A 20,186-nucleotide genomic window follows, 5' to 3' on the forward strand; every position below is an offset into this window, starting at 1 on the left:
CGGAGGGCCGGACTATAGATAAAAAACACATGAACAAATTCCTATGCACACTTATATATCTTATTAGTGGACTACCCCTTTAAGTATGCAGCACAGTTCCCCCCCCACATGGTAGGTTGGCAGTATAGATCCCCATTAGGTTGTAGTTCCCACACATTAGGGTTGGCAGTACAGTTCCCCCACATTAGGTGCAGTACAGTTCCCCCACATTAGGTGCAGTACAGTTCCCCCACATTAGGTGCAGTACAGTTCCCCCACATTAGGTGCAGTACAGTTCCCCCACATTAGGTGCAGTATAGTTCCCCCACATTAGGTGCAGTACAGTTCCCCCACATTAGGTGCAGTACAGTTCCCCCACATTAGGTGCAGTACAGTTCCCCCACATTAGGTGCAGTATAGTTCCCCCACATTAAGTGCAGTACAATTCCCCCACATTTGGTGCAGTATGTTCCCCCACATTAGGTGCAGCATGTTCCCCCACATTAGTTGCAGTATAGTTCCCCCACATTAGGCGCAGTATAGCTCCCCACATTTAGTGCAGTATGTTCCCCCACAGACATACAGCCTCCAGCCATACAGTGTATGGCTGGAGGCTGTATGCCTTTGTTCTGCCCCACTTCAATGCTCCGATCACCGCTCCTCCGGTCCGAACATAGCAGTAAGTCCCGGTAACGAAGGAGCGGTGGTCGGAGCACCAAAGCTGACATGGCGCTGGTAACACTTACCAAGCTAGCCAGCGCACGTCCTCATCGCTGCTCCGCTCCTCCGCGCTCCGTTGCTATGGGCGCATGCACGGGACGTCAGTGACGTCCCTGCGTGCTCCAGCTTCCGGGTGGCCCCTGCGTTTTTAAAGTAAATCCCTGTGTCCCTAAAACATCTTTCGGGACACAGGGATGTCCCAGGCAGCAGCGGGCCGGATAAATGTCCTCGGCGGGCCGCATGTGGCCCGCGGGCCGTAGTTTGAGGACCCCTGGTCTACTCACTGTACAGCAAAGAGGTTCTGCAGCACTCCAGGGTAGATTCAACATGTCACTGGTCTCTCGACGGCTTTTTCAAACATACACAGAGTTGAAAGTGCCAACTTATTTATATGGAGCAACCTTTAGAAAGTGATTAAAGGGGTTATCAAGGAAAAAACTTTTTTATATATATCAACTGGCTCCAGAAAATTAAACAGATTTAACTTCTATTAAAAAAATCTTAATCCTTTCAGTACTTATGAGCTGCTGAAGTTGAGTTGTTCTTTTGTATCTAAGTGCTCTCTGAGGACACCTGTCTCGGGAATTGTCCAGAGTAGAAGCAAATCCCCATAGCAAACCTCTTCTACTCTGTGCAGTTCCAGAGACAAGCAGAGATGTCAGCAGAGAGCACTGTTGCCAGACAGAAAACAACAACTCAACTTCAGCAGCTGATAATTATTGAAAGGATTAAGATTTTTTTTAATAGAAGTAATTTACAAATCTGTTTAACTTTCTGGAGCCAGTTGAGATATAAATATATATATATCTCAAAGTTTTTTCCTGGAATACCCCTTTAACTCATCAATCAAACAATTAGTGATAAAATACATGAAATCTCATAAAAATTATACATAATGTGCAAAAAAATCATAAGAACAGTCAAAGTGCATATTACAGTGTATTCATCTTATCTCATAAGGTGCCGATCGCTGAATGTGACGCTGTATATAATAAATATCATACTGCCATATAAACAATACCATGTGTGAATAGTGCTATCTTGATTAAAAACAATTGAAAAGAAGGAGGACCGCTCCACTCACCGTCTATGCGCCGTAGAATAAACATGCAAAATGTCATAGTTAAAAGTAGAAAAAAATCCTTAGCAAAGAGTAAAAAAAAGCGAACGAAACTCCAACGCGTTTCACACTATTGACAGTCCTTAAAGGGTTACTCCACTGGAAAACATTTTTTTTTTTAAATCAATTGGTGCCAGAAAGTTAAACATATTTGTAAATTACTTCTATTTAAACATTTTAATCCTTCCAGTACTTCTAAGCTGCTGTTATGATCCACAGGGAGTTCTTTTCTTTTTGAATTTCCTTTCTGCCTGACCACAGTGCTCTCTGCTGACACCTCTTTCCATTTTAGGAAAGTCTTCTGTCTTATTCGGTTACAGTCATTGCCTTGAAATTCTTTTCTTCTCGGTTTGCTTTATTTTCTCCAGAAGGAGAGGTTTCCTTTATGTTTGTTTCTAGAGATGAGCGAACTTACAGTAAATTCGATTCGTCACGAACTTCTCGGCTCGGCAGTTGATGACTTATCCTGCGTAAATTAGTTCAGCTTTCAGATGCTCCCGTGGGCTGGAAAAGATGGATACAGTCCTAGGAGACTCTTTCCTAGGACTGTATCCACCTTTTCCAGCCCACCGGAGCACCGGAAACCTGAACTAATTTATGCAGGAAAAGTCATCAACTGCCGAGCCGAGAAGTTCGTGACGAATCAAATTTACTATAAGTTCGCTCATCTCTATTTGTTTCCTGGTGACGCAAATGTGTCATAATAGTTATTATAGTTGTTTTCAATGTAATACTTTGTCATCTGAAATTTTAAATTAAAATTTGGTACCAGAAAGTTTATATAGAGTTGTAAATGACTTCTATTTAAAAATCCTAATCCTTCCAGTACTTACCAGCTGCTATATGCTTCACAGGAAGTTCTATTCTTTTTGAATTTCCTAGTATACTACGGTTTTAGGTTCGGTCCGAAACCGCATACGGGTCAAAACTGAGCCGACCGGAGTCACCGTTTGACTCCTTTAAAGTAAATGGAGTCACGGGCTGATTCGGCTGGGGTACGGGAGCGCCCTGTTTGCCCTTCCCCCCCCCCGCCGGATCCGGCACCCGTATGTAAAAAAAACGTGGTGTGAATGCAGCCGTAGTGAATAAAATACTAAAATTGATTTTTTTTTTTATTAACGTAACCATATGCTATTCGCCAATCACTTATTGACAGTCGCTTTCTGAGAATTGGCCTCCACCTGCAGTCTCATGCGCAAAACAGCACAGACATTATAGCCAGGAGTCGTGCCAAGCGATTAACTCAGCTCTGCTACATCACTATAACAATGTCGTAATGAGTTGCACGTAATAAGATATCTGATCTCGCAGATGTTGTTGTGGATTTTTCAGGAAATTATCTATTATCTTCTTAGCGCAACAAGGAAATCCTGCCACTATTTAAGATAACAATCTAGAGACAAACATATTTTACGCTCCATATGGGGAGTACTCACATTATGTCAGCCGCCGCGTGCCCTGTTACATGTAAACAATGTGTCATTGCCGGAGCGCTATTTTCTCCATAGAGTAGTGTTTCCCAAGCAATGTGCCTCCAGCTGCTGCAAAACTACAACTCCCAGCAGGCCCGGACAGCCTTCGGCTGTCCGGGCCTGCTAGGAGTTGTAGTTTTGCAACAGCTGGAGGCACGCTGGTTGGAAAACACTGTAGTATGGTAACACTATGCTTAAAGGGCTACTCCACTGGAAAACATATACAGTGGTCCCTCAACATACAATGGTAATCCGTTCCAAATGGACCATCGTTTGTTGAAACCATCGTATGTTGAGGGATCCGTGCAATGTAAAGTATAGGACAGTGGTCTACAACCTGCGGACCTCCAGATGTTGCAAAACTACAACACCCAGCATGCCCGGACAGCCAACGGCTGTCCGTGCATGCTGGGTGTTGTAGTTTAGCAACATCTGGAGGTCCGCAGTTTGAAGACCACTGTTAGAGGAAGTTGTACTCACCTGTCCCCGCCGCTCTGGACCGTCACCGCTCGTCACCGCTGCCCTGGATGTCGCCGTCCATCGCTGTCGCCGCGTCCCCGAGGTGTCCATGATGCTCCGGCAAGGCCTCTGCTTCCCCGGCATCCGCGCGCTCCGTCGCCGCCATAACGTCGCTACGCACGCCGCTCCGATTGGATGACAGGACTGCATGTGCAGCGACGTGATGACGATGATGGAGAGCGCCGACGATGCAGGGGATCCCGAAGAGGACGCGCCGGAGCCCCGAGGACAGGTAAGTGATCGTCAGCGGACCACACGGGGCACCGTAAACGGCTATCCGGTGGGAGCTGAAGCAGTCTGCGCTGCCGGATAGCCATTTATGCGATGGCCCCGACATACAAGAGCATCGTATGTTGATGCTGCCTTCAACATATGATGGCCTCTGATAGTCTATCGTATGTTGAAATGATCGTATGTCGGGGCCATCGTAGGTCAGGGGGTCACTGTATCTGTTTTTAAAATCAACTGGTGCCAGAAAGTTAAACAGATTTGTAAATTACTTCTATTAAAAAAAATCTTAATCCTTCCAGTACTTATCAGCTGCTGTTATGATCCACAGGAAGTTCTTTTCTTTTTGAATTTCCTTTCTGCCTGACCACAGTGCTCTCTACTGACACTTCTGTCCATTTTAGGAACTGTCCAGAGTAGGAGCAAATCCCCATAGAAAACCTATCCTGCTCTGGACAGTTCCTAAAATGGAAAGAGGTGTCAGCAGCAGAGAGCTCTGTGGTCAGGCAGAAAGGAAATTCAAAAAGAAAAGAACTTCCTGTGGATCATAACAGCAGCTTATAAGTACTGGAAGGATTAAGATTTTTTAATAGAAGTAATTTACAAATCTGCTTAACTTTCTGGCACCAATTGAAAAAAAAAAAAGTTTTCCAGTGGAGTAGCCCTTTAAGTATTCTGTGCTATGATTAAGAGTTGTTAATGCTTCAAAACGTGTTAGAGTTTTATTTACTCTTTTTTTATTCTTTACCATGGATTTTTTTTCTGCTGGGAGTTGTAGTTTTGCAACAGCTGGAGGCGCCCTGGTTGGGAAAACTGTGGTATGATAACACTGCTATACAAGCGTGCTTTAACGTATCTGTATTCTTTGCCATGAATAAGAACTGTTAATGGTTCGAAAGTAGTGGAGTTTAATTTATTATTTAATTTAATTAATTTATTATATACCGTATATATATATATATATATATATATATATATATTTCTGCTGGGAATTGTAGTTTTGCCACAGCTGGAGGCACTCTGGTTAAGGAACACTATAGAATGATAACACCGCTATATACTTATCTGTATTCTTTGCCATGAATAAGAACTGTTAACGGTTCGAAAGACATTGGAGTTTAATTTATTATTTATTTAATTTAATTAATTTATTATATACCGTATATATTTTTTTTTCTGCTGGGAATTGTAGTTGTGCCACAGCTGGAGGCACACTGGTTAAGGAACACTATAGAATGATAACACCGCTATATACGTATCTGTATTCTGTGCCATGATTAAGAGCTGTTAGCAGTTTGAAACGCGTTGGAGTTTTGTTTGCCTTTTTTTATTCTTTACTTTATTATTTTTTTCAGCTGGGAGTTGTAGTTTTGCAACAGCTGGAGGCACACTAATTGGGAAACATTGGCATAGAGTGACTCCATAATTTATATTCTTGTTTTGCTTTCAGCATCCAGTGCCGGCTGTACCAACCTACAAGACTTCCATGTCCGTCCCCGAGTGGCTGCAGGCCGTGCAGAGATACATGAAGACGTTGCAGTATCCTTTCTGTCATTTTCTTAGTATAAATAAGATGGATAAAGTCACTCTACAGAATACTATGTCACATTTACTTATTATGTTATATTAGTATTTAAATCCTCTTCTTGTCTCCATTCACCTCCAAAGCTGCATTCAGAAGTCTCTGTCTCAGATTGTTTTATCTTTCAGATTCCTTCAGCGTTCAACAAAGCATATCTTGCAGTACAGGTTTACGTTGGATATACAGGCTTTATCTATGAGTAGGCAGGGAAGCAGGACTCACAGGCTTTCTCTATAAATAGGGGGGGAAGCAGGACTCACAGGCTTTCTCTATAATTAGGGGGGAAGCAGGACTCACAGGCTTTCTCTATAAATGGGGGGGGGAGCAGGACTCATAGGCTTTCTCTATAAGTAGGCGGGGAAGCAGGACTCACATGCTTTCTCTATAATTAGGGGGGAAGCAGGACTCACAGGCTTTCTCTATAAATAGGGTGGGGGGAAGCAGGACTCATAGGCTTACTCTATAAATAGGGTGGGGGGAAGCAGGACTCATAGGCTTTCTCTATAAGTAGGCAGGGAAGCAGGACTCACGTGCTCTCTATAAATAGGCGGGGAAGCAGGACTCATAGGCTTTCTCTATAAATAGGCGGGGAAGCAGGACTCACGGTCTCTCTCTATAAATAGGGGGGAAGCAGGACTCACAGGCTTTCTCTATAGGTAGGTGGGTGAGCAGGACTCGCAGGCTTTCTATATGAGTAGGTGGGGGAAATAGGACTCACAGGCTTTTTCAATAACTAAGCAGGGGATCAAGACTCACAGGCTTTTTTTTGTGAGTAGGTGGGAAAAGCAGAACTCAATGAGTAAGCAGGACTCTCAGGCTTTTTCTATGAGTAGGTGGGGAGCAGGACTCACAGGCTTTCTCTATGAGTAGGCAAAAAAAGCAGGACTCACAGGCTTTTTCTATGAGTAGGCAAAGAAAGCAGGACTGACAGGCTTTTTCTATGAGTAGGTGGGGAGCAGGACTCACAGGCTTTCTCTATGAGTAGGCAATTGAAGCAGGACTCGCAGGCTTTTTCTATGAGTAGGCAAAGAAAGCAGGACTCACAGGCTTTTTCTATGAGTAGGTGGGGAGCAGGACTCAGGCTTTTTCTATGAGTATGTGGGGAGCAGGACTCACAGGCTTTTTCTATGAGTAGGTGGGGAGCAGGACTCAGGCTTTTTCTATGAGTAGGTGGGGAGCAGGACTCAGGCTTTTTCTATGAGTAGGTGGGGAGAAGGACTCACATGCTTTCTCTATGAGTAGGCAATTGAAGCAGGACTCGCAGGCTTTTTCTATGAGTAGGCAAAGAAAGCCGGACTCACAGGCTTTTTCTTCGAGTAGGTGGGGAGTAGGACTCACAGGCTTTCTCTATGAGTAGGCAATTGAAGCAGGACTCGCAGGCTTTTTCTATGAGTAGGTGGGGAGCAGGACTCACAGGCTTTCTCTATGAATGGGTGGGGAAGCAGGACTCACTGAATTGCTATATAAGTAAGCGGGGAAGCAGGACTCACAGGCTTTCTTAAAGTGTAGGCAGGGGAAGCAGGACTCACAGGCTTTCTTAATGTGTAGGCAGGGGAAGCAGGTCTCACAGGCTTTCTTAATGTGTAGGCAGGGGAAGCAGGACTCACAGGCTTTCTTAATGTGTAGGCAGGGAAAGCAGGTCTCACAGGCTTTCTTAATGTGTAGGCAGGGGAAGCAGGACCCACAGGCTTTCTTAATGTGTAGGCAGGGGAAGCAGGACTCACAGGCTTTCTTAATGTGTAGGCAGGGGAAGCAGGTCTCACAGGCTTTCTTAATGTGTAGGCAGGGGAAGCAGGACTCACAGGCTTTCTTAATGTGTAGGCAGGGGAAGCAGGACTCACAGGCTTTCTTAATGTGTAGGCAGGGGAAGCAGGTCTCACAGGCTTTCTTAATGTGTAGGCAGGGGAAGCAGGACTCACAGGCTTTCTTAATGTGTAGGCAGGGGAAGCAGGACTCACAGGCTTTCTTAATGTGTAGGCAGGGGAAGCAGGTCTCACAGGCTTTCTTAATGTGTAGGCAGGGGAAGCAGGTCTCACAGGCTTTCTTAATGTGTAGGCAGGGGAAGCAGGTCTCACAGGCTTTCTTAATGTGTAGGCAGGGGAAGCAGGACTCACAGGCTTTCTTAATGTGTAGGCAGGGGAAGCAGGTCTCACAGGCTTTCTTAATGTGTAGGCAGGGGAAGCAGGACTCACAGGCTTTCTTAATGTGTAGGCAGGGGAAGCAGGTCTCACAGGATTTCTTAATGTGTAGGCAGGGGAAGCAGGTCTCACAGGCTTTCTTAATGTGTAGGCAGGGGAAGCAGGTCTCACAGGCTTTCTTAATGTGTAGGCAGGGGAAGCAGGTCTCACAGGCTTTCTTAATGTGTAGGCAGGGGAAGCAGGTCTCACAGGCTTTCTTAATGTGTAGGCAGGGGAAGCAGGTCTCACAGGCTTTCTTAATGTGTAGGCAGGGGAAGCAGGACTCACAGGCTTCCTCTATGAGTATGAAGCGTATATGAAGAGTATTCTCACATGTGACAGAATTCATGTGAATATTATGGTCTCTGCAGAATACACATGGACGGCTGCAAACCTCACTCTGTTGTGACAGCTGCCGTGTGTGAATATACCTGAAAGGTCACTTTAAGACGGAGTAAGTTAAACATATTTGTCTGTAGTGATTTATAGTAACAGCTGGGAAGTTTTCACACCTCACAGAGAAGTGCTGAGCTGGTAGCACATAGATCTATACAGACACCCTGAAGAAGATGCATCTAGCAAGCTGCTGTAAAGTGTGGGCCTAGAATCCCAAAGGACTGTTATAGCAGTATTTCCTGACCGCTGTGCCTCCAGCTGTTGCAAAACTACAACTCCCAGCAGTAGGTTGTAGTTCTGGGAGTTGTAGTTTTGCAACAGCTGAAGGCACACTGGTTGGGAAACTCTGTTAGTCTTGTTGCTTTACTATCTCCATAACCTACTACTTTTATAACAAAAAAACAATAGTTTGATTCTTACTATTTGAAGATATCTGCTTGCTGTCATTGAATGGAAATACTCTATTGGCTGAAGACCCGTCCTGATCACATTACGTTATTCTCACCTACACACAGCACTTTTCCTGACTGAAACTGACCTGAAAAGCGGATTTTCTAATCTGCTTCACATCAATTTATGTTGTAGATTTGTCGCCATTTACTCCATTTAAATCAATAAACTTTGCTTAGATTAATAGTGCAAGTGAATAACATATCTTATTAGACAAAATGCTTCTTTCTCCTGTTATCAAGCTTCTTACCTTCCTCCCCCCTCCTGCTGCTTAAATGGTCTCTAAAAATAAGCTCAGCGTTGTCCTGTTTCTGCAAGACAAGTCTTTGGAGGGGGGAAGGAGGGAGCTCCGCTCAACAGTTTTGGGAGAACTACAAATTACAGATGAAGCCTGCAGAGCAGAAATTTGCTGAATAATACCATATAAAAGTTATATAAAGGGCAGAAATAGTGCTTCTCCTTATGTACACACAATTGTAGGCTTAACCTGAAAAGTTACTGGAAATTACAGGTACGCTTTAAGTCAGTTGAAAAGGTAAAATCCACAGCATTTCTGCCGCAAATCATTCTAGTGTCCATTTACCATAACATGCCCTGCATCGGGGTCCGTAACACACGATTAATGTTTGTTATCATCCTCGGAATGTAAGGAAGAAGGTTCCTATTCACTGACATCAAGTAGATGTGAGATCTTAATTCCAACATGCAGCGGAGTAAAGAAGGATGTCATCTCTTGTTACTTTGTCTGGTACATTACTGAAGGCGTGAATTATTAATCTTATATATCACAGAGAACAGATGTTACCAGCATGTTCTACATGAGAAGCCACAAAGTATTAATGACACAAAGAAAGTTCTATAATGTCTGTCTATCTATCTATCTATCTATCTATCTATCTCATCTCATATCTAGACAAAGAATAAGTCAGCCAGCACTCTAGTTGATACCAAACTATTATATGGACCTGGCCTACATCTCATCTCATATCTATCTATATCTATCTCATATCTATCTATATCTATCTCATATCTATCTATCTCATATCTATATATCTATTTATCTATCTCATATCTATCTATCTTATATCTATCTATCTATCTAATATCTATCTATCACGTATCTATTTATCTATCTGTCTCATATCTATCTATCTCATATCTATCTATCTCATATCTATCTATCTATCTCATATCTATTTATCTATCTATCTCATATCTATCTATCTATCTCATATCTATCTATCTCATATCTATCTATCTATCTATATCTATCTCACATCTATCTATCTCATATCTATCTATCTCATATCCATCTATCTATCTCATATCCATCTATCTATCTCATATCCATCCATCTATCTATCTATCTCATATCTATCTATCTCATATCTATCTATCTATCTATCTATCTCATATCTATTTATCTATCTATCTCATATCTATCTATCTCATATCTATCTATCTTTCTATCTCATATCTATCTATCTCATATCTATCTATCTATCTATCTATCCATCTCATATCTATCTATATATCCATCCATCTCATATCTATCTCATATCTATCTATCTATCTCATATCTATTTATCTATCTATTACCTATGTATCTATCTAGTTCATATCTACTTATTTATGTATCTATTAATGACACAAAGAAAGTTGTATAATGTGAGTTACTGTCTCCTATCTATCTATATGTCTGTCTATCTCACATCTATCTATCTATCTATCTATCTCATATTTATCTATCTATCTATAATTATCTATTTCACATCTATCTACCGCCTGATCTGCAGGCCGCATGTTATAGAGCACAAGGAGCTGAACAGAGTAATAAATCGTTTTGTTAGAAAAGATTCAATATAAACGTGTAAGTTATTGACTGAGATCCCGTCTCTTTTGAGGAACAGGGGCCGAGTGGGCGGTTGAAGTCAGTGATTGGCGCTGAAGAGCTTATTCGGACCGTCCACTGTACCCCTAACCCTCGGAAGAAGGGCAGAGATTTCAATCAATAAGTTACATGTTATGCTGAATCATTTACAACAAATATATGTATAAAGCCACAATAGTGCAGCACTGCTCAGCCAGTATGCGGATGGTGCCAGCTAGAGATGAGCGAACTTACAGTAAATTCGATTCGTCACTAACTTCTCGGCTCGGCAGTTGATGACTTTTCCTGCATAAATTAGTTCAGCATTCAGGTGCTCCGGTGGGCTGGAAAAGGTGGATACAGTCCTAGGAGACTCTTTCCTAGGAATGTATCCACCTTTTCCAGCCCACCGGAGCACCGGAAAGCTGAACTAATTTACGTAGGATAAGTCATCAACTGCCGAGCCGAGAAGTTCGTGACGAATCGAATTTACTGTAAGTTCGCTCATCTCTAGTGCCAGCGCTTAAAACCCTGATTAAATTCCATCCAAATAGGTACGTGACAATGACACAGCACTCCAAATCAGGAAAGCAACATCTCTGCTCCCTATAGATCCATTATCAAGCTTCATAATGGCTCCATAGAGAGCAGGAACCTCGCTTGACTTGATATGATGCAGTGAAGAAACAAAATCAGGGGACCCATTAAAACATCCCTTTTATTATAATCGCTTAAAAGCTAGTACAGTGGTCCCTCAACATATGATGGTAATCCGTTCCAAATGGACCATCGTTTGTTGAAACCATCGTATGTTGAGGGATCCGTGCAATGTAAAGTATAGGACAGTGGTCTACAACCTGCGGACCTCCAGATGTTGCAAAACTACAACACCCAGCATGCCCGGACAGCCGTTGGCTGTCCGGGCATGCTGGGTGTTGTAGTTTTGCAACATCTGGAGGTCCGCAGGTTGTAAACCACTGTTAGACGAAGTTGTACTCACCTGTCCCCGCCGCTCCGGACCGTCACTGCTGCCCTGGATGTCGCCTTCCATCACTGTCGCCGCGTCCCCGGGGTGTCCCCGACGCTCCGGCAAGGCCTCTGCTTCCCCGGCATCCTTGCTCTCCGTCGCCGCCATCACGTCGCTATGCACACCGCTCCTTTTGGATGACGGGACGGCGTGCGCGGTGATGACGATGGAGAGCGCCGACGATGCAGGGGATCCCGAAGAGGACGCGCCGGAGCCCCGAGGACAGGTAAGTGATCGTCAGCGGACCACACGGGGCACCGTAAACGGCTATCCGGTGGCAGCTGAAGCAGTCTGCGCTGCCGGATAGCCGTTTATGCGATGGCCCCGACATACAAAAGCATCATATGTTGATGCTGCCTTCACCATGCGATGGCTTCTGAGAGGCCATCGCATGTTGAAATGATCATATGTCGGGGCCATCGTAGGTCGAGGGGTCACTGTATCTGCATACAACACATATATAAAACTAGTGACTAATTGGCCGACACCTCCTATTCGGGATTTTCTCAGCGCGTTTTCCGGTAAACAGGACATCTATCTAGAGTCCACATTTACATATATGGTAGCCCTGGATTCAGTCCTTATGTCCTTGCGTTTTTTAGATATTAGTTTTTTTTTGCACACCTACCTTACACAACATTAAAGGGGTACTCCGCTGCTCAGCGTTTGGAACAAACTGTTGCAAATGCTGGAGCCGGCGCAGAGAGCTTGTGACGTCATAACCCCGCCCCCTCATGATGTCTTGCCCCACCCCCTCAATGCAAGTCTATGGGAGGGGGCGTGACAGGGAGTTGTAGTTTTGCAACAGCTGGAGGCACCCTGGTTGGGAAAGACTGGTCTATGTAGAGAACAGGAGCTTCTTCAGGGTCCTGTACAGTACACGCAAAATGTAGCCGCCCTCATCTGGTGTCCTAAGGAGAAGCTAACCCTGGTACAGGTAAAGAGTACAGAACATGTAATACCTCCCTGTACTGTAGGGGGCGCTACCAGACACCGGTCAGTGCATACACTTCAGTAATACAGGTAAAGAGTAGTACAAAACATGTAATACCTCCCTGTACTGTAGGGGGCGCTACCAGACACCAGTCAGTGCATACACCAGTAATACAAGTAAAGAGTAATACAGAACATGTAATACCTCCCTGTACTGTAGGGGGCGCTAACAGACACCAGTCAGTGCATACGCTTCAGTAATACAAGTAAAGAGTAATACAGAACATGTAATACCTCCCTGTACTGTAGGGGGCGCTACCAGACACCAGTCAGTGCATACACTTTAGGAATACAGGGGTTTTACCAGTGAAATATCCATTCTGATTGGTCGGTTCTTCCAGCCATTGACATGTTTTGCAGATTCCATAGCATTGAATGTTGAGTCTGGTTTCAAGTTACAATGGTCCAGAAAATACCATTGTATTTTGAAACTATTGTATGTTGAGGCAATTGTAAGTTGAGGGATTACTGTGTATATATATATATGTGTGTATGTATATAATGTGTATATAGGGGCTTCCATTGGGAGTGAGTCAGCTCTAAAGCCTTTGTACAGATTTCATAGGTCACGGTTAGTAGTTGTCTGGAAGTGCCCGGGTTTGGTTTATCATTTTTTTGCGCCGCCATTACTACTTTATCCCGTGTGTCTCCATACGCTTCTATATACTGGTATTAGCCGTCAGATCCTATAATGCGGCTGCACTTATATAAGCTGCTGTGTCTGGATACTCTTGCAGTGAGGGATATAAAGCAGTTCTCCTAGCCTGGGGTACGTTCACACCTTCTAAAGACACGCCAGCTCCTCCGCCTTAGACAGTCGGCATATTGCTGCGGACTCGACCTCATTTGTCACTGAGATAGTTCTGTGCCGGTGCCAGGAGCTGCCCTGGTGGATGCCTCCTATCATGATTTGGCATGTCACTTAGTCTGGCCCCAATAGAGCGGAGATGCCAGCTTACAGCTGTTTCACACTCATCTTCTTATTACTATTACTACAACCTCTAGTTGTTGCAAAACTAAAACTCCCAGCATGCCCGGACAGCCAACGGCTGTCCGAGCATGATGGGAATTGTAGTTTTGCAACAGCAGAAAGCACACTATTAGGAAAACACTGGATTAAAGAGTACCTCTCGTGATCTTCTTACATTTTATAATCCCCCCAGTTCACTGCCCCCCATCATGATAAACCACCTCCTGCCTTTATTTGTATTTATTTTTATTATTTTTAAGTTTTCCTCCCTGTATATTGTTCTGTATTTTCTGCTCAGTCTAAGTCATATTCACAGATGAGGAAAGGGCGTTCCCCAGCAGGTGTGACATCATCTGAAGCCATACAGGGGAGAACTTCCTCCCTCACTCTGCTACACAGAGCCCAGAGCAGTTCAGTGTGAGATGAGCTATGATTGGCTAAGGCTGAACGCACCCCCCTCAACACTCCAGACTGCATTTCCTGATTTTGGACTACTGCCAGATCAGCAGGAGTCCAAAATCTGTGCAAAAGATGGGGGAAATGTGCTCTGGACAAGTAGGGAGACGCCTAGTGGCAGTTTTTTTTTAAACACAAATAAAACATGGAAAAAAATGTTTTTTTTTTAAACAAAGTACATTAGAATGATGTTTTATGCAATAACAAAATTTAGTTTTAATGAGAGTCTCCATTTAAATAAAAGATCTTTATTATTATTGGCAACAGCGCCCTCCTGTCTATAGGCAGTGCCTGGTATTGCCGACCCATTAACTTGAATGGGATTGACCTGGACATCAGACAGTTAGTGGATTTTCATGCTACCATAACGTGTGACTCTGGGCCATGACTGCATTACCCCTTCTGTCCGAACTACTTCCCCGTGGGGCATGAAGACTACTACTATTTTATTAGTTGTGGTCTTAAAAGCGGGTCATACATATGAGATAGCGGTCGGCTGAATGCTCTTTGGCCAACAGTTATCTCTCCCAATCCCCACTCACACATGCACGCTCGGTTCGGCAGAGTATGCAGGTGTTCTGATTAGGGTGACGGGAGTGATCTGCTGCCAGACATGCCAGATCAGCCATGTTAGGCCTTGTTCAGATGACTACATTTCTGAGCGGAATCCGGTGGAAAAATTTCCCTCGCTATTTGCAGAATGTCTGACTGTGTTTTCTGCAGAATTTTCACATGTGCACGGTGCGGCAGAATCTAATTGAAAACAGTGGGACTACGAGTGGAATTTTTCTGCCGGATTCCGCTATGTGAACAAGGTGTTGTCTGTAGTTGACACCTTTTTAAAAAGATTATCCAGGATAAGAAAAACATAACTGCTATCATCCAGAAATAGTGCCCCTCTTGTCCCCAGGTTGTATGTGGTATTGCAGCTCAGTTCCAATGAATTGAATGGAGCCAATTTGTAACGCCACAAGCAACTTGAGGACAGGTGTGGCGCTGTTTATGGAAGAAAGAAGCTATGTTTTTTTTTAATGCTGTTTAACGCCTTTAGGATATGTTCACATGGGAGAATTTCCGCAATTCTGTGATATCTAGACACTGACTTCCTCTAAAAATTTAAGCCCCATTGATTTCTAATGGGATTCTGCTGCGGAATTCCGAAAAATATAAGACTAGACCTATATATCGACATAATGCGGCAAGCAGATTTTCCGCTGCAGAATTTCTGTTAACTAAATCGGACAGCGGAATCCCATTGAAATCAATTTGAAGTAAATGATGTCGGAATTTCTGTCGGAATTCTTCTGTGGAGTTCTGCATGGAAATTTCGCCGTGTGAATTTACCTTAAAAGGGGTGCTCCACCCCTAGACATCTTAACCCTCTGCGATCTTTTCTGCAGCAGTCCCCCCTGCTGCACGGAGCGAACTTCGCTTCGTGCCTGATGACGGGCGATACAGGGGACGAAGTATTGTGACGTAACAGCCCCGCCCCCTAGTGCCATCATGCCCCACCCCCTCAATACAAGTCTGTTGAAGTGGGCATGACGGCCGCCACGCCCCCTCCGATAGACTTGCATTGAGTGGGCAGGGCGTGAAATCATGAGGAGGCAGGGCTGTGACGTCACGATACTTCGGCCCCTGTATTGCCCGTCATCAGGCACGAAGCGAAGTTCGCTCCGTGCAGCAGGTGATGGGGGGGTGCTGCAGGAGAGATCGTGGGGGTTCCCATCTTTTTGATAGGGGATATGATGTCTAGGGGCGGAGTACCCCTTTAAGGAGATTTAGAGTACGTTCACACTATGGAGTTCCCACGGAATTCCACGGGCGGAATTACGCGAGTGGAATTTCGCAATGTGAACTTAACATTAGTGTGAATGGGTCTCCGCGAAACCCGTTCACACTGCGGAATTTCAGCGGCGGACAATTCCGCCGCTGAAACTGTTTCGCGCAAAGAAAGAACATGTTCATTCTTTGCGCGGATTCCGCGAGCACTGCATAGCCATCAATGGTGACGGCTCAGTGCCCCGCAGCCCTAGCGCCGAAACACCTCCGGTGGCGGCCGCCAGGAGATTCCACAGTGTGAACGCACCCTTAGAAAGTTCTGCAGATCTCGCTGCTCCAAAGAGTGAAACGGTGAATCACAGCCTCCTGTTATGGCCTGAAGTGCCCATTCAAATAGAAAAGAACAGATCCTAATTGTGGTAAAATAATGAAACAATGGAAATGGACTACTTGCATGTTGACTTTGTTTGCGCCTTTCTGTCTACACAGGTGCGTATTTACAACCCGCCATAAACCACCACAGCCAATGAGACAGCTCTTTCCTGAATATACACGGCTCCGGTGCTGGCTCTGCATTATTGGCATCTGCTATATCAATCTGCATATAGCTTTCTGGGAAAATTGGGTGACAGCCAATATGGCCGCCGTTACCTCATGACTCATCTCTAACTTCCCAAGCTCCTGAATGGCAATGCTTTCTAGTTTCCCAGTAATATTGGAGCGGTCAGAATATCCCCATGACTGGCTTCTAGTTATGGATTGCGTGCTTTGTGAAAGCTATGATGGCGGCCATATTGATTGTGCTCCAACATTTTAACTACTTTATGTACACTCGCTGGCCACTTTATTAGGTACACCTTCCTAGGCCTTGGGTTGAACTCCTTTGGCATACTTGCAACAAGAGTATTTTCCAAGCATTGTGTCTCCAGCTGTTGCAAAACTACAACTCCCAGCATCAGCTGTCCAGGCATGCTGGGAGTTGTAGTTTTGCAACAGCGGGATACACCCTGTTTGGAAAACACTTTTGTAGTAAGTTTTCCAATATGGCCGCCATTACCTCATGACTCATCTCTAACTTCCCAAGCTCCTGAATGGCAATGCTTTCTAGTTTCCCAGTAATATTGGAGCGGTCGGAGTATCCCCATGACTGGCTTCTAGCCATGGGTTGCGTGCTTTGTGAAAGCTATGATAGCAGCCATATTGATTGTGCCCCAACATTTTAACTACTTTATGTACATTCGCTGGCCACTTTTTTAGGTACACCTTCCTAGGCCTTGGGTTGAACCCCTTTGACATACTTGCATCAAGAGTGTTTTCCAAACAGTGTGTCTCCAGCTGTTACAAAACTATAAGTTTTGCAACAGCGGGAGACACCCTGTTTGGAAAACACTCTTGTAGTAAGTGTTCCAATATGGCCGCCGTTACCTCATGAGTCATCTCTAACGTCCCAAGCTCCTGAATAGCAATGCTTTCTATTTTTCCAGTAATAATGGAGGCCGGGGTCGGAATATCCCCATGACTGGCTTCTAGTCATGGATTGCATGCTTTGTGAAAGCTATGATGGCGGCCATATTGGTTGTGCCTCAACATTTTAAATGGGTACTCCGGTGGAAAACTGTTATTTTTTTTTTTTTTTTTATTCAACTGGTGCCAGAAAGTTAAACAGATTTGTAAGTTACTTCTATAAAAAAAATCTTAATCCTTCTAGTACTTATTAGCTGCTCAATACTACAGAAGAAATTCTTTTCTTTTTGGAACACAGAGCTCTCTGCTGACATCACGATCACAGTGCTCTCTGTTGACATTTTAGGAACTGTCCAGAGTAGGAGAAAATCCCCATAGCAAACACATGCTGCTCTGGACAGTTCCTAAAATGGACGGAGATGTCAGCAGAGAGCACTGTGCTCCTGATGTCAGCAGAGAGCTCTGTGTTCCAAAAAGAAAAGAATTCCCTCTGTAGTATTCAGCAGCTAAGAAGTACTGGAAGGATTAAGATTTTTTTAATAGAATTTTTTTTTTTTTTTACAAATCTGTTCAACTTTCTGGCACCAGTTGATTTAAAAAAAAAAAAAAAAGTTTTCCACCGGAGTACCCTTTTAACTACTTTGTGTTCACTCACTGTCCACTTTATTAGGTACACCTTCTTAGGCCCGGGATTGAACCACTTTGCCTTCATTCTTTGTGGCATTCTTGCAACAAGAGTGTTTTCCAAACAGTGCGTCTCCAGCTGTTGCAAAACTACAACTCCCAGCATGCCTGGACAGCCTTCGGCTGTCCAGGCATGCTGGGAGTTGTAGTTTTTGCAACAGCTGGAGACGCACTGTTTGGAAAATACTGTTCTACAAGATGCTGGAAGCCATCATGTCCATATGGATTGTCACCTCGCTCTTTTATAGTATCGCCATTGTTTCCCAGGGCGGTGGTTGTGAAGTAAAGCCATACATATGTCTCTTAGCAGATGGCGGTGAGCTCCATGTTTGCGTGACTGCGGCAGATTCCATGTTCTGTGTATCCTTGTTTCCATATGGCAGGAACGTCTCTCCGTACAGAAGTGTTTATTTCACAGTGTTTCCCCGGTGCCCACTTTGCTGAATCAGCAACCCAGTGATATTCACACCCAGTTTACCAGCTAATCCTTTTTCTTTATTTAACCCCTTAAGGACGCAGGACGTAAATGTACGTCCTGGTGCGGTGGTACTTAACGCACCAGGACGTACATTTACGTCCTGTACATAACCGCGGGCATCGGAGCGAAGCCCATGTCATGCGCGGCTGATCCCGGCTGCTGTTCGCAGCCAGGGACCCGCCGGCAATGGCCGACACCCGTGATCTCGCGGGCGTCCGCCATTAGCCCCTCAGATGCCGGGATCAATACAGATCCCGACATCTGCGGCAGTACGCGATTTCAATGAATGATCGGATCGACCGCAGCGCTGCTGCGGGGATCCGATCATTCAGAACGCCGCACGGAGGTCCCCTCTCCTTCCTCCTTCCGGCTCTCGGCGTCTCCTGCTCTGGTCTGAGATCGAGCAGACCAGAGCAGAAGATGACTGAAAACACTGATCTGTTCTATGTCCTATACATAGAACAGATCAGTATTAGCAATCATGGTATTGCTATGAATAGTCCCCTATGGGGACTATTCAAGTGTAAAAAAAAATGTAAAAAAATGTCAAAGTAAAAAAAAAGTGAAAAATCCCCTCCCCCCAATAAAAAAGTAAAACGTCAGTTTTTTCCTATTGGGTATCATTTTAATCGTATTGACCCTCAGAATAAAGAACACACGTCATTTTTACCGTAAATTGTACGGCGTGAAAACGAAACCTTCCAAAATTAGCAAAATTGCATTTTTCTTTTTAATTTCCCCACAAAAATTGTTTTTTGGTTGTGCCATACATTTTATGATACAATGAGTGATGTCATTACAAAGGACAACTGGTCATGCAAAAAACAAGCCCTCATACTAGTCTGTGGATGAAAATATAAAAGAGAGATGATTTTTAGAAGGCGAGGAGGAAAAACGAAAACGTAAAAATTTAATTGTCTGAGTCCTTAAGGCCAAAATGGGCTGAGTCCTTAAGGGGTTAAAGGGGTACTTTGTTTTATGATAAACTGGTGTCAGAAACTTATACAGATTTGGAAATTACTTCTAGTTAAAAATCTGAATCCTTCCAGTCCTATCAGATGCTGTATGCCCCAGAGGAAGTTGTGTAGTTCTTTCCAGTCTGACTACAGTGCTCTCTGCTGCCACCTCTGTCCGTGTCACGAACTGTCCAGAAGAGGAGCAAATCGCCATAGCAAACCTATCCTGCTCTGGACAGTTCCTGACGTAAACAGAGGTGGCAGCAGAGAGAACTGTAGTCAGACTGGAAAGAACTACACCAACAGCAGCTAATAAGTACTGGAAGGATTAAAGGGGTACTCCCGTGGAAAACTTTTTTTTTATTTTTTATCAACTGGTGCCAGAAAGTTAAACAGATTTGTAAATAACTTCTATAAAAAAAAATCTTAATCCTTCCAGTACTTTTTTGGGGCTGTATACTAAAGAGAAATCCAAAAAAGAAATGCATTACCTCTTATGTCATGACCACAGTGCTCTCTGCTGACCTCTGCTTTCCATTTTAGGAACTGTCTAGAGCAGCATATGTTTGCTATGGGGATTTTCTCCTGCTCTGGACAGTTCCTAAAATCGATAGCAGAGGTCAGCAGAGAGCACTGTGGTCATAACATCACAGGAAATGCATTTCTTTTTTGGATTTCTCTTTAGTAATCAGCCCCTAAAAAGTACTGGAAGGATTAAGATTTTTTAATAGAAGTGATTTACAAATCTGTTTAACTTTCTGGCACCAGTTGATTTAAAAACAAAAAACAAAAAAAGTTTTCCACGGGAGTACCCCTTTAAGATTTTTAAATAGAAGTCACAGACAGATCAGTATAACTTTCTG

At 44.0% G+C, this 20,186-nt stretch overlaps 1 protein-coding gene across 4 annotated transcripts in view; it reads left to right on the plus strand.

Moving 5' to 3' along the window:
* The window catches only part of VASH2 (vasohibin 2), a 132,412-nt gene that overhangs the window by 70,242 nt on the left and 41,984 nt on the right, over positions 1 to 20,186 (plus strand). For all 4 annotated transcript variants that reach the window (XM_056568269.1, XM_056568272.1, XM_056568271.1 and 1 more), the window contains one exon: positions 5,489 to 5,577. In XM_056568269.1, coding sequence (XP_056424244.1) covers positions 5,489 to 5,577 — 89 coding nt within the window. The remainder of the gene's footprint in view (positions 1 to 5,488; positions 5,578 to 20,186) is intronic.

The sequence above is a fragment of the Hyla sarda genome, chromosome 3 (assembly GCF_029499605.1).
Source record: "Hyla sarda isolate aHylSar1 chromosome 3, aHylSar1.hap1, whole genome shotgun sequence".
Lineage (NCBI taxonomy): Eukaryota > Metazoa > Chordata > Amphibia > Anura > Hylidae > Hyla > Hyla sarda.